The following is a 14,577-nucleotide window of genomic DNA, read 5'->3' on the forward strand; positions in this document are numbered from 1 at the left end:
TCTTGTGTGAGTGCGGCTCCGAGGACAGAGGCTATGCACACTGGGAACGAGGGTGGGCAGGCCAGCCTAGGGACTCGGGGCTCATGTGAGGGGCAGGGCCCGATGCCAAAGCACCTGTCGGGGAGGTGGGCACCAGGTGGGGCAGGGGCGGGGCAGGGGCGTGTGAGGCCCCAGTCAGGCCCCGGCTGGAGAGCGAGCTGACTTCTAAACGCTTTCAGGGCAAGACCAGCCCTGGTCACTCCCAGCGAGGGAGGGCTCGGCTGGCCACGACACCCACGCCTCATGAAGCCCTAAGTGACAACTGAAGAGCCTGCATAGGCCAGAGGCCCTACAGGGAAATCCAAAGGATGACGGCCAGAGACGCAGCCCACAGATGACAGCAAGAGTCACAGGTGTGGCCACACCTACTTACGTGCCCAAGGGCCCTCCACTGGCCTAAGAGCTGTCGGGCAGGGGCTTTGCCTCCATGGGAAGCTGCACAGGCCCGAGAGATGTTTATTGAATGAATGGGTGAATAAATGAGCACGTGAATTAAATGCCAGCTCCCTTCCCCCCTACAGAACGGCATTGGGCCTACACATCCTCCTCGCATGGGTGCCACCCCAGGGGCCTGAGCAGGTGTCTGCACCCGTTCGCGTCCTCTGCGTTGTTCCTTCCCTGGCACACAGGCCTTAGGGTATCACTTAGGTCTGGCAGCTGCCGCTGGGAACAGCTGAGCTGGGCTAACGTGGGAGGTACAGGGCAAGGCAGCCTGGGATCCCTGGCTCCAGCAGTCCCATGCTCGCATCCTCGCGGGGTTGGGGGCCGGAGCGGGCCCCAGGGGCTCAGAGCAACGTGAGGGGAGAGGAGGCGGCAGGAGGGCTGGCCAGAGGCTGCCCCAGGGACGCTCTCCTACTTTCCCAGGCGCTGGTGGTTTTTCGAAGGCTTCTGGGCCCTGGGTTTCTAGACTCAGTCATGGTGTGGCTCCCAGTGAAGGGCCAGGGGAGCGATGGAATTCTACGTCCTGGCCCTGTCTGGAGAGGCTGCCCTGCAGGGGGCCAGGCCCCTGGGAAGGAGGCTCAGGGCGGCCAGGGTGGGCCACGTGCAGTCAGGGAGCTCGGCCTGCAGGTCGGGCAGCAGCGGCAGGAGGCGGCTCCCTGGCCTTATTGCTCAGGAGTATGCAGGTGACCACAGATCCACCGGCTCTGCGGGGTGCAGGAGAGGGGAGGCCGGCTGGACACGGGGACAGCGAGGGGACCCACCCTGCACTGGGATGGGACCGTTCTCAGGAAAGCCAAGGCCCAGAGGACAGGCACAGGGTCACCCCCTAAGACTGAATGGGGCTCAACTGTGTTCCTGGAGGACCCAGCAAGGGGCTCACCTGGGAGTAACATCCCCAGGTCAGAGCAGACCTGGCCCCTGACTGCTCCTTGCTGCCTGTGGCAAGCCCCGAGCAGGGGACAGATGGGACACGGGAGGGGCTCTGTGCGTGCTCATGCGTGCCTGGGCCAGGGACAGTGCCCTACCGTCGGTCCAGGCCTCGTGGATGGAGGCCTTCTGCCGGAACTTCTCCGCCAGGTGGTCGAGCCGCTCCAGCCTGCGGATCTCGTTCAGCAGCCACTCCTCGTAGCCCTTCTCGGCCTGCTCCAGGTGCTGCCAGCCGTTGTTGATGTCCTGTGGGGACACCAGCGGACGAATGTGTACGCAGCCAGGGAAACGGGCTGGGGTCCGCTCTGTGTCCTGCTCTGTGTGCGCCCAGACAGGGCCCGGCGCACGGCAGGTACAATCGGTTCTGTGTTAATGAATGAATACCATGGATTGCACAATGGAAGCCGGAAGGTAAGCGTCCGGGTGCTGTCCTGCTCTAAGCACTTGGTGATCTGCAGACAGGCGGTTCAAATTCAAACCATGGTACGGCGGGAGTAAGGCAGGGGGCATAACGGGCGGGGGAAGAGTCACACAGCCTACACCCTTCACCCGCCCCTGCGGCCACTCTGCAGGAGCTGCGAGTGTTCTCTGCCCCTCCCAGCGACTCGCTGAGGGCCCCGGCCCCCGGCCCGGCCACTCACCGACACCATCCTGCCCTCGGAGGGCATGAAGGCGGGCCGGTTGCTGAGGCGCAGCTTGGTCTGCAGCGTGTTGAAGTTGATCTCCAGCTGGCACTTCTCCTGCACCTTGGGCGGCTTGTGCACGCGCCGGTAGTCCCGGAAGTCCTCCAGCTTCTGCTGCATCTCCTGCATCGTCTTCTGGGGCACGCGATCCTCCAGCCAGGGGATGGTGCGCCGGATCCACTCCAGGAGCTGTGGACGCACAGGAAGCAGCGGGTGGCCTTGGCAGGGGTCCTCGGAGCCCACGAGATTGCTCCTTGGGGCTGCTCCTGCTTGCCAGCCCCACTTCCCCATGAGTCCTGTCGTCCGGATTTCTGGGAACACGTGCCCCCCGGGGCCCCTGTGCTGCCCTCGACTCTCAGCCTTCCTCCTCCGCAGACCTAAGTGGTGGCTGTCCTGGAAGGTCCTCCACTACCTCCACACTGAGAGCCTGGCTCTGCCCAGTTCCCGTACTGCAGGTGCCGACCGGCACGCCTGGCCCACTGTCCGGTAGCCAGCACGGGCACAGGGCCTGGGATATAAAAAAGGTGGCAAGTGAAACTGAACAAGGAGTGACTCAGATTGGTGGGGAGAGGAGGGTACAAGCAAACTGAACACTCCAGCGCCCACCCTGGCAAAGGGAGAGTGAGGACGAGGGGAACGATGTGTGTGCACACCCTGATTGGTGTCAGAGACAATGGTGGAAACAGACCTGGACTGTCTTTTAAAAATGTCTTTACTTGGGCAAGATAAGAAGTTGGCCACCCTCGGTTGGCTCCCCAAAGGCTTTTCCAATTTTCCTGGACTGGGAAATCTCCAAAGTCTGGGAACCAGTGGTTCCGGAACGGCCATCAAACCGCTGCGCTTCAAGAGCCTGAACTGTTTGGATTTCTAACACATGGACATTTTAAAAATGAGGGGACTCCGGGGAGGTGCTAACCACCACACCGCCCGGCCCCTGGGCGTGCCTGGCCCTTTCTGGCAGGGGTACTCTGAGGTCCCTGCTCCTGGGCTGTTCTGGAGGCCCAGAAGCAAGCACTGGCCCAGGGCCCACCAGCACAGACTGCAGTACCGCCCCTGGCCTCTGCACCTCTCGGAAGCGGTCGCTCCAGGGCAGGGCATGGGAGCGGGGTTGTTACAGCAGCTCCCGGGCGGCTCTATAGCAGTGAGGTGTCAGGACTTCCTTGAGCCTCGTGGTAGGAACGCTGGGAGCCGGCTGGTATGGTGCCCACCAGTCCGACCTCGGCCTTGTGAGGCCAACCTGAAAGGTCACACTGGCTTGGTCCAACTCCATGGTGCACGATGCTACGGCCCCTTCTAGATGGTCCCACTGCCCCAGCTGCCTGGCCAGGGCTAACCAGCGGTGGAGAGGCGTGGGGCACGAGTGGGGCACTCACGTCGCTGGCCAGCCGCTCATAATCTTCCATCAGGTGCTCGTTCTCCTGGTTGACAGCCAGCACCTTGCAGATCCGGTTGGCGGCAGTCTCAGCCTGGGGTGGGGGAAGCACACACGGTGAGGGCCGGTGGGGGCTGTGACCCCCCCTCCTGACAGGCCCGTCCCTGGAAAGCGGCTCTGCTGTGGCCCACACAGTCCCTGAGGAGGGCAGGAGAGGAAGAGCAGCTGCAGCAAGGTGGGCCCTGGGTGCTGTGTCCAGACAGCAGGGCCCCTGGGCGTGCTGCGAGGTCTGGGGGCCTCCTGCTGGGAGAGCACACCCTCCGGAGCCCACAGAGGGGAGGACTGGGTGCGGCTGGGCGGGATCAACCGGAAGGAAGCCCTCTGCCAGGGAAGGGAGCTGCACAGCTGCCCTGGAGGAACCCGGGGGTCGGTGCACAGGCTGGGCACGCCTGGCCCCCTTCCTCCTCCTCCCCTCACAGGCGAGCAGAGGGGAGCCAGGGAACCAGCTTCTGACCTAGAACTGTGGGAGCCTGCTGGGGCGCAGGGTAAGGCGGCGGGGAGAGGAGGGGCCACACGGGGCGAGCAGACAGCAGGTACCTCTCAGGAGCACAGAAAGGGTCCAAGAGGAGGAGTTGAAACAGCAACAGAACAGGAACAGAAATAGTGAGGAGGGTCTACAGAGTGACGGGGAAGGAAAACAGAGAGCTCGGGAGGCGGCTCCGAGCCGGCCTCTCCCCTCCAGACCGTAGCGGGGACAGCTGGGGAGGGGCACGGGCAGCTGTGGTCGCCCACACACCCTGCAGGCCCCGGGCAACACTGCACAGGCAGGAGGGTCCCAAGGCCTCAGCCAAAGAGCACCAGCCCCAAACGTGCGAGGAGGGGCAGGCATGGGGGCTGGTCCCTGACCGCCAGCTTAGCTGAGACAAGAGATGCCCCAGGCTCGAACCCGCTCAGCTGCTACAGGGGCCGCTGTTCTGGGCCTGGTGCGTTTTAGGTGCTCGTAATGAGTACGTGAATAAAGTGACTACGAGTGAACTACCAGGAGGCAGCAGGGGTACTCGGCACTGGGCGGGGCTCACCCGGGGTGCAGGAAACACCACTGTGCGGGCAGTGCTCTCCGAAGAGCCTGCTGGGGTCTCGGGGAGACGGCTGGAGTCAGAGGGGACACAGAGGGCCCAGCGCTCTCCTGGGCAGGCAGGCAGGCAGGCTCCTGACTGCCCGGCCGTTACTTCCTCCCTCCAAGGAGAGACCAGGGACAGGAAGGGAGAGGGGCGGGGTCTGCTGAGCCTCCAGCTGCTCCCACCTGGGCTTTCCTGCTGACCCCTCTCCCCAGGCCCCTCAGGGTCTCCCTCTGCCTCTGAGCAGGCCCAAGCACAGGAGCACCACAGGCGGAAGAGGCGTGAGGGTCGAGCAGGGGCAGGAGGCCGGTGTGGGGCCCCCAGGTGAGTCCACGGCACGTGTGCTGCAAGTGCCCCCAGTGGAACTCTCCGCCACGAGCTCCACTCCTGCCTCTAAGAGGAGAGGCAACTCCGGTACTGACCACCTGGCCAGGGGGCTGGGCAGGGCAACCGCACTGGCCCCAAGAGCTCCCCAACCACTGACGGGCACTCACTGTGCCAGGCCTCGTTCCAAGCCCTCTGCCCACGGGAACTCTTTTCTTCCCAGAACCGTCCCAAGGGGCGGCAGGGTGGGCACAGACCCACAGGACACGCCCCCGCTGGACCTGGGCTCACTCTAAGGCAGCTGGCAGAAGGCAGCATGTGGTCCATCCTGTGACGTTGGAGCAGCTCTCGCTCTCTGCACTCCGACTTCCCCTCTCCAACAGGGCCACCACACCTGCCCCGCCCCGGGGTGTGCAGGGGCTCTGAGCGCCTGTGCATGGGAAGTCCTCAGACAGCGCCTACCATGCAGGGGGCGCTCAGTGGGTGAGAAGGATTCCCCGTTCTCTTTGCCCGCTGGCCAATCAATACCAAGATCAAGTTGACAGGAACATGCCTCAGGAGGCAACAGATATGCTGCGGCCTCCACGTGGCAGCCCATGGCCTCTCCCAAGAGCTGCAGGGGCAGCGTGAGGGGGGCCAGGCTCAGGAGAGCCACGGGAAATGAGTGCCCATGACTGCTCGGCCTGCATCAGCTCAGCTTCTGGAGGATCTGGAGGAGATAGGGCTGGCAGAGCCAGGTCAGCAGGTGCAACCCCAGAGGAGGCCAAACCACTTGGGCAGAGCCCTTCCTGGGAGTCTGGGACGACACAGAGCTGCAAGGAAGAGTGGGAGGACCTGCACTCCCTGAACAGAGGGCACGGCAGGCAGGCGGCTCTCCTGCGGGCCATAAAAGAGCACAGTGGGACAGCCAAGGGGTCCAGTCCCTGCTCTGCCACCCACTGAAATCCTGACCTTCCACTTCCTCATCTGTGCCCCTCACACGGTGGGTGGGCTGCACTCAAAGAGAACATCCCACACTGGCCAAACCACGGGAGGCGCCGGGCCCCTCCGGCCACGGGAAAGCTGTGCGAGGAGGTCTTTCCAAGCCAGCACTCAGCACGGATGGCCCCAGCCTGGCCAGGGCTCCCACCACAGATGGAGAGATGGTGAGGACATGAGGTAGCAATGAGCGCCCCTGCCCAGCTCACCTTCTGAGCCCCCGAGAAAGCGTGGTAGAAGCAGGACACGTAAGTCATGATGGCCTTCTCATCTGGCCTCAGAGTGCCCACAATATCTGCGCAGAGAGAGAGGGAGAGAGAGAGAGAGGCAGGATAGAGTGAAAGGCGCAGGCAGCGGCCGGGTGGCCAAGGCTCATGCAGGAGGAACGGTGCTTGCTCTCGACTGGAAGCCAGGCCCCAGCCCAGGCCTGTATGGGTGGGGAGCCCCTTCTACCAGGCCGACGGGCGAGACAGACTCACCGCGGCCCTTACCCAGGAAGCCACGACGCGCCTGGAGGACGCAAACGCTGACTGAGCTGAGAACCTAAGCAGGCCTCGTCACCCGTCGTCACGTCCGAGTTCTGTTCCGAGGCCTTCAGAACACAGACGCCTTACCCCAGACGACAGGAGTCCTGCAGGCATGGCCTGCCCCAGCCGCTGGCTCCTCGCCTCTGCTCCCCCTCAGCCCTCTCCAGGCCTCCCTCCAGGCAGCCAGGCTTGTGCCTGCCTTGGGGCCTTTGCACCTGCTTCACCCTCTGCGCGGACCACCTCTGCCGCAGGTTTCACCGGGCAGTGCCTGCTCACCACGCCAGGTGCTCGCTCCCATCACCCCTGTCGCGGCTGCCCCCTGCTGCCGCTGTCTCACCACCCAATAGCACTGTCCAGACTCGCCTGTCCTGTTTCTCCCCCTTGGACGACACCTCCCTGAGAGCAGAGGCCTGGCCTGACTCAGTCACTATGCATCCCGGTGCCTGGCACAGAGCCTGGCACGGACCAGGTGCTCGGCAGACACTGGCACACCAGAAAAGCTGCGAGGACAGGGAGTGCTGGGCGGGGGGTGGCTTCCAGTCAGAGAGAGGCCACTGCTGGCTGCAAGAGAAATGAGGTGAGCATGGGCGGCGAGAGACGGCAGCGGCTTGGGCAGTGGCGGCGAGGAGGGCCTGCCTGGCCCTGCCCGGTACCTTCTGCGCTCCCGAAAAGGCATGGTAGAAGCTGGACACATAGGTCATTATGGCCTTCTCGTCGGGCCGGGCCGTGTTCACGATGTCTGCAAGTGAACAACAAGGGTTAAACTGCCCGAGCAGGGGCGAGGGGCTGCGCATGGCGGGATCCACAGGCTGACTGAGCCCCGGCCATGCCCACGGCAGGACCCTCGGGGCCGACTCAGGGACACCTAGGGACACGGGTGGGCTCGACCACGCCCTTAGCCCCTCCTTCCCCTATGGTCTCTCTGGAAAGGCCAAGGCTGTGGGAACCAGATTGAAAGGAGGCCACTTCCTCTCTCTGAGAGTGGCCTCAAGGGGCTGCAGGACAGTCAAGTCCAAGGGCCGCCAAAGAGGCCAGAGCCATGGTCCTGGCTGGGGGTGGTGGATGGCTGGGAAACGGAGCAAAGCCGGAAAAGGAAAAAACAAAATATTCCCGTTTGGCGGGCTCCAGGCTCCACGCCTGCTGCAGGCAGGGAGGGTGGATGCCTGCGTGGTGTGCAGGAAGCCGGAGCCAGCCCTCTGTGGCCACCTCGCCCCTCCCTTGAGGCCTGGCCTGACATGCGCCCCCCCCCCCCCCGGAGAGACGATCCTTCACGCCCTGCCCTCCCCTCGTCTCCACCCCTGAAGACACGTGGCTGGCTCAGGCTGCCCAGCTCTGGCTCCCAGGGCGACACAACTGTCTGTCCTGGTTCACCCAGACTCACTCAGCCCTTCCAACTCCCTGAGGATGCCCCAAAGCCCTCACGAGCCAACAGTCCCCCTCCCAGAGCCAGATCCAGGCAGGCCAGGCCCCCAGGCCACGTGACTGGACGAACGGCCATACTTACCTTCCGCATCCAGCATCTTGGGGATGTCGAGGTATTTCTCGGCCACTTCAAAGGCATTATTCAGGTTGGTGACAGGGTCGTCCTGGTGCAGCGCAGGTGGGAGACGGAGGAAGGAGTCTGTCAGGGTCAGGTCACAGGAGCAGAAAGGCCCGGGGGCACCTGGGAGGCTTTCTCAGCCCACGCGCAGCCCACTCTCAGCGGGAAGACAGTGCGCACCCTGGATGAACTCAATTCCTACCCAAAGGAACACCTGCTAAAACCTGTGTGGGCAAACACAGGCTGTTCCTGGCGCAGGTACCCAGGTGCACTCGTCTCCGATTCCCAACCACCTACAGACCTCAGACCCGGCCCTGCCCTGAAACCTGGAAGGTATGGTCCAGACAGCCCCCTCCAGTGTCCCCTTCTCGCTGTCCCAGTGCCCTCAGGGACTCCCCGCTGCTCCAGGACTGAAGGCCCTGCACCCTGACCCTCCTCACTTCCCTGTACTGATTGCCAGCCAGAGCCCAATTCACATTCTCTGGTGGGAACAGGCTGGTGCCTCCCTCCTAAATGCCATCCGCCCCACCCCACCCCACCCCATCCCCACTGCCACCACCACGGGCCTTTCCTGGCCACCAGCTCAGCGGCACCACCCTTCCTCTCAGCGCCTATTGACCTATGCCCCACCCCGCACGCCAGCAGCCCAAGTTCATGTGCATGGCCTTGTGTGGCTGGTCTGCGTTGTGCACCACTGTCCTTCCTACCCCATGAGGCTGGGAGCCCCTGGAGGCCAGGGCCTGGGTCGTACACACTTTGTACACAGGCAATTAGCAGGCGACCCTGGGGGCTGGCGTTGTGGTGCGGCAGGTTCAACAGCCACTTGTGACGCCAGCACCCTGTATCAATGCCAGTTCAAGTTCCACCTATTCTGTTCCCCATTCCAGCTCTCTGCTAATGAGCCCGGGAGAAGTAGAGGTCGGCCCAGGTGCTTGGGCCCCTGCCATCCATGGGGGAGACCGGGATAGCTGCTGCAGGCATCGGAGTGAACCAGCGAATGGAAGCTGCTCTCTGCCTTTCAAATCAATCAATCTTGGTAAAAGAAGAGGCCTCTGCAGGGGAAGTGCTGGCCATCCTCTACAGGAATGGTCCGGAATGCCTTACCCTCCTCCCCACTGATATTTCCAGAATCCTGCAAGTCACGGAAGGGGCGCTGGAAGGCACAGCTAGCCAGCCCTCAAATAACCCTGGCTGCTTGTCATGCCCAGAGAGGGGCACAGGACGGCCCCAGGGGGATAAGGCTAAGAGTCAGCTGCCAAGCTGGGGGCCTGGGCAAAGCTGGCAGGAGGCTCTCCCAGCCTGAGCACCTGGCCAGAGAATCCAACTCTGGAGGCTGCTGAGTCTCGGCTTTGGGGATGATGTCCCAGAGACAGGGCATCAGACCCAGGGGGCCCGAGGGCCACCAAGGAAAGTGCGAGACGCATACCTTTCTCAGCTTGTCATACTCGATCAGCTCTGGTCTGTGCCGGTGGATCAGGGCATTGAAGGCGAGACCATCCTTCCAGCTGTGGGTGCAACGCAGAGGTCGTGAGGAGGGCACTCGCTGTTGGGGGAGTGTTAACCAGCCCTGGGTACCCGCAGCAACTCCCGCTTACTGAGGGTTGGTGTGTGCCGGGCGCTACAGGGACCCAGCACGGCACAGTGGCTGTGAGAGTGACCCCCGGAGCCAGACTGGGGTCAGATCCTGCTCTGCCACCTTCTGACAGAGTGATCTTCAGCAAGCCACAAAATCTGCTATCTCGGTTTCTACGCCTATCTAATGGGGACGGCAGGGGCAGGCTCTGGGTACAGTGTTTAAGTCACTGCTCGGGACATGTGCATTCCACACTGGACTACCTGGGTGCAAGCCCTGGCTCCGCTCCCAGTCTCAGCTTCCTGCTAAGGGGCACCTGGGAGGCAGCAGGTGACGGCTCCAGTAGCTGGGTCCCTGCCGCCCTCATGGGAGACCTGGCCTGAGTTCTCAGCTCTGGCTTCAGGGTGGCCCAGTCTTGGTTGTATGGGCGTTTGGGGAGTGAGCCAGCGATGGGATCTCTCTGCTGCAGGCATGGGGGTGGGCTGGGGAGGGGGGCAGTAACAATACCACCTCATAGGGTTGCTGTGGGAATCGAATGAGTGAACACTTGACAGTGCCAGACAGGTGACCAGTCCTTTACATCTGTCACTGGCCCACTGCAGGGGGCCAGTGCCTGGGCCGTGGGAACGCCACACCTCACTGGTCTGACCCAGCAGGGCAGGCCACGGCTGGCTCAACGCCAGAACATCGCTTGGCCTGAGGGTCTCGGAGGAAAAACTCCCCCAAGATCACGTGTGACTGGCTCCATCCTCCACTCGGACACCCCAAAGCCTGGCTGCTTCTGGGGCCAAGCTCAGTGCCACCTCCCGAGAAAGGCCTCAGGTCAATTGCTTTCTGACCCCTTGTCCTATCTGCTTGCCTGAGCAGCACTTCCCATGCCTGCACTGGGTTATCTGCACCCCGCCAAGTGCTGGGCCCCCCCACTGCAGGAGCGTCCCCAGGGCAGGCCCTCCCCAGAGAGTCACTGGCTGACTGAACAAACAGGTGACAAGTGCAGAGAGAACCAGCCTGCCGCTGGCGGGAAAAGGAAGGGGACACACGGGGAAGAGCCGTCGAGGGGAGACCACGAGCTGCTAACCACCCGGCAGCACTGGGCCCCGGAGGCCCTGTCCCTGACACCGCAGGGCCGCCCCAGGCCACCCAGTGCCACCTCCTGCTGCACTCGGGACCTCGTGGGCGCTGACGCTGCTCGCCTCAAAGGCGGCGGTGGTGCAGGTCAGGTCCTCTTAGGGAGGGCAGGTCCACAGCAGGGCTAAGCCTTGCTGGCGCTGGCAGCCACAGTGCACACCTCCCCAGCGCAGCCGTCAGCAGCGACTCTAAGCACCGGCCCCTCATGAGACATCAGAAGGAGGGGATCTGCGGTTCTTCTGGGAGTTGCCTCACATTAGGAGGGCGGAGACCCTACGAGGCCTGACGGAGCCTTGCTGTCAGTCCAGGACAGCGAGGCAGAGAGCACCAGGGGCAGAGACTCCCTGAGGGCTGGCATCACAGACCATGACACTAGCACAGACAAAAAGCAGCATCTTGGGTTCTGGGAGGACGCTAGGGGGTGAGGTGGGCCGGAGGCGCTCCGGCCATGTGCTCACCTGATGTGGAAGTTCTGCACATTGACGTTCTTGTACGGTGCCGTCTTTCTCTGGCACCACAAAAGGAGCCCCTCCTTGGCAGAAGTCTCTGGAGAACACAGGCGGACAGTGAGCACCAGCTCAAACACGCGCTGGGCTCAACCCAACCCAGATGTGGCGGCGGCGGTGGCGGCGGCGGCAGTGACAGCACCGGATATGCACGCCCTCTGCCAGCCCCCTGGCCCGAGAAGAAACCGCCTGCCCGGGGCACCCCAGCAAGTGGCTGTGTTGGCTCCTGAACCCGTGCCACATCTCTGGCCACAAAGCCAGTGACTTTACCCGCCAGAACACGCTGTCAAACAAGCCACTGACACTGGCCTTGGTCCCTTGTGAGCAACGTGAATAACCCGTGGGCAGGAGCACTGGGCCTGGCCTTCTCAGGGTCACCTAGCACTGGCCATGGCTTCGGGGAGTAGAACAGAGAGGCCAGGAGGCCCTCTGTTCCCCATGGCTGTCCCCTTAGGCTGAGAGTTCTACAAGGACAGGAAACATATCTGTTCTGGTCGTGACAATGACCTGGCACCCAGGAGACCCCTCCATGTGCTCAAAGTCCACAGAGGCGGCTGGTGCCACGGCTCACTTGGCTAATCCTCCGCCTGTGGCGCCGGCACCCCGGGTTCTACTTCCAGTTGGGGCGTCGGATTCTGTCCCAGTTGCTCCTCTTCCAGTTCAGCTCTCTGCTGTGGCCCAGGAGGGCAGTGGAGGATGGCCCAAGTGCTTGGGCCCTGCACCCGCATGGGAGACCAGGAGGAAGCGGCCATTTGGGGGGGTGAACCAATGGAAAGGAAGACCTTTCTCTCTCTCTCTCTCTCTCTCTGTCTAAACCTGCCTGTCAAAAACAAAAAACAAAGTCCACAGAGGCAAAGGTCCAAGGGTGGGGGTGTGGGTGGCATTTGGCACAGTGGTTACGATGCCACTTGGGATGCCCACATGCCATGTCACAGTGCCCCGGTTCAAGACCTGGCCCTGCTCTCAGTTCCAGCTTCCTGCCAATGTGTGCCCTGGGGAGCAGCAGGTGATGGCCCAAGTCAAGGGGTCCCTGCTATCCACACGAGAGACCCGGATGGAATTCCTGGTTCCTGGCTTAGCCAGACCCAGCTCAAATTGTTGCAGGCATTTGAGGAGTAAACCAGAGAATGGGAGATCTCTTTTAGGTAAATTAATAACTAAATGGTTCAAGGGTGGGGGTGTTGAGTGAAAGGAGAATCGGTCCCAGGACCAACTCTAGTCACTGGTTGGCTCATGTTACCGGGCTGTAACATGGGCCAGCCATCCTCACTCGCTTCCCGAGGGGACAGTGAGGTCTGTGAGGTGGACACCGAGAGTGCAGGTGCCCCGGATGGACACCTGAGCCCTGGGGCAGGAAAGGCCGTGAGGGCGGGGTTGGCCGGGGCACCGCTCTCCATCCGCAGCCTGATCCCGCAGAGGGCCAGCCCCTGGGAGCTGCTACCCCCATGGAAGCAGAACTTGAGGCTGTCTCTAACGCTCCCGGCTCGTGGGGCAGGCTGGGGAGGAGGCGGCTCTCCGCGCATCTCTCACCTTCCACAGAGATGTCCTGGATGGCAAACCTCAGGATGATGGTCCAGATCATGCCCAGGGTCATCTTCGCGTTGCCGTCCACGATCTCTGCAGGCGGGGGGCACAAGGTGGTTACTGCGTGGGCAGAGTCCTCGGCTCGCTCCGGAGGCAGCCTCCTGCCCCACCCACATGCTGGCTCGCCCACTCCTGGGGACACACGGGTACCCAAGCCGCCTCAGCTGGGCCTCAGGCTCCCGTACACGAGGGCCCTGCCCATCTGCATCTGGTGGCTCAGTCTCAAAGGACTGCTCCTCCCAAGGTCCGAGCCGGGAGCCTGAGCCGCAGTGCACAGCTCCCTCCCGGCCCTCATACACCGTGCCGTGTGCCGCGCCAGCCCCAGGCAGTGACCGTGTACGCACCACCGTCCACGGAGGATGTCCACCTCCTTCCCATCCACTGCTACCCTGCGGCCTACCCCCTCCCCTCCCCCAGTGTGCGAGGTGGCTCCCTCTCTGTACCCCACACAACAGCCAGTGCGGGGCTGAGCGCGGGCCCGGGGGAGCACTTGATAAAAGTGCATGAGATTCGTGTCCCTCCCCTGCTTAAGGCTCATGGGAAACTCGAGTCCCTTGGTCCAGTTCCGCTGCCCTCTAAATCCGACACTGTGTCCTGCAGGAACACCAGGCCCCTGCTAGTGCCACCTCTCAGAAAAGGCTTCCCTAACTCCGTGACCCACCTCTCTCTGCCCTGGCTCAGCTCTCTAAATGCCTCTGCTGCCCCACAGCTTAACCACCAGGTGCAGGGCAAACAGCAAAGCAGCCTCCTTAGAAGACTGGGCGCGGGCACTCCAGCAGAGGGGCTAGATGAAGGGGCAAGTTCCAAGACTAACTGCACAGAGGACAATGCAGGGGGCCTCCTGACCCCTGGGAACAGGAAACTCCAGGGGGACTTGGCTTGGAGGAAGGGAATCTCCCCACTCCCCCAGGGACACTGGCAGAGCACAGACAGGGGCTCTGTTTGCCACAATGGAGAAGCTGTAGAGGCAGAGCGCCAGGCCTAGAGCTGAGGGCAGCTCGTGGCTCTTGGGATGAGGGAAATGCCCGGCCTGGGGCTGAGAGGCAGAAGAGGGTCCTGGCGTCTGCCCTGTCCCATCCCAGGGTTCAGGGCTCCAGGCCTGGACACGGAGCAGAGCTCCCTGCCCATTCCTGGCGCAGGGCACACAAGTAATTTCCCTGGGGAAATCTGCAGGCCTTCCAGGGCACAAGCTGGAGGCGAGGCTGTGGCTCTGGCTCCACTGCTGGCCCAGCCCAGCCAGCTACAGGTGCACGCTGGCCACAGAGGGCTGGCAGGCTCCTGAGAGCGGAGGACGGACGGCTTCTCCTGTGATACATCCATCGGCTGCTTCTCTGACCGGCAGCTGTGCCTGCGGCTCTGTAGCCTCTCCTAAACCCCAGAGGGAGGCCCACAGCACGGCTGGAACACGTGGAGCAGCAGGGAGGTAGGGCGAGGGTGCTCAGGTGTTCCGAAGCCCGAGGACGTCTCCGCCAGGCTGCCCTCTGGCTCCATCCCAACGCTCGATGGCCACAGAGATTGGGAGCGAATCCGTTTGGGCATGAACAGAGAACATTTTTGGACCGAGTTTTTCTCCAAATGGAAACCGACGACTGCCATGGGTCTCTCCTCTAACCCCGTCTGTATTTACAAGACCGGCATTTGTGCAAAATAAATGCAGCTGTGAGCGGCAGAAGGCTGGCGCGGAGCCCAGAGGAAAGATCCGTGCAAGGACAGAAAATCTCAGGGCCTGATGGAATTCGGGGGTTTTGACTTTTTTTAAACAAACACCCAACCACCTCAACCGTGGCATGCAAGGCTTGGCACCCCTCCGTGGTGAGGTCCTGGGCCGGGGCAGGGC

General features: G+C 62.8%; 1 protein-coding gene across 6 annotated transcripts in view; it reads right to left on the reverse strand.

Moving 5' to 3' along the window:
• Positions 1-14,577, reverse strand: part of ACTN4 (actinin alpha 4) — a 63,792-nt gene that overhangs the window by 8,419 nt on the left and 40,796 nt on the right. For 4 of the 6 annotated variants that reach the window (XM_062177694.1, XM_062177695.1, XM_062177690.1 and 1 more), the window contains 8 exons: positions 12,687-12,773; positions 11,109-11,196; positions 9,376-9,454; positions 7,914-7,995; positions 7,063-7,148; positions 3,464-3,556; positions 2,049-2,279; positions 1,506-1,653 (listed from right to left, as the gene is read on the reverse strand). In XM_062177694.1, coding sequence (XP_062033678.1) covers positions 1,506-1,653; positions 2,049-2,279; positions 3,464-3,556; positions 7,063-7,148; positions 7,914-7,995; positions 9,376-9,454; positions 11,109-11,196; positions 12,687-12,773 — 894 coding nt within the window. Of the gene's footprint in view, positions 1-1,505; positions 1,654-2,048; positions 2,280-3,463; positions 3,557-6,091; positions 6,178-7,062; positions 7,149-7,913; positions 7,996-9,375; positions 9,455-11,108; positions 11,197-12,686; positions 12,774-14,577 lie in introns of all 6 variants that reach the window. The other 2 variants (XM_062177693.1, XM_062177692.1) reach the window with 1 other exon arrangement.

The sequence above is a fragment of the Lepus europaeus genome, chromosome 19, assembly GCF_033115175.1.
Source record: "Lepus europaeus isolate LE1 chromosome 19, mLepTim1.pri, whole genome shotgun sequence".
NCBI classification, from domain to species: domain Eukaryota; kingdom Metazoa; phylum Chordata; class Mammalia; order Lagomorpha; family Leporidae; genus Lepus; species Lepus europaeus.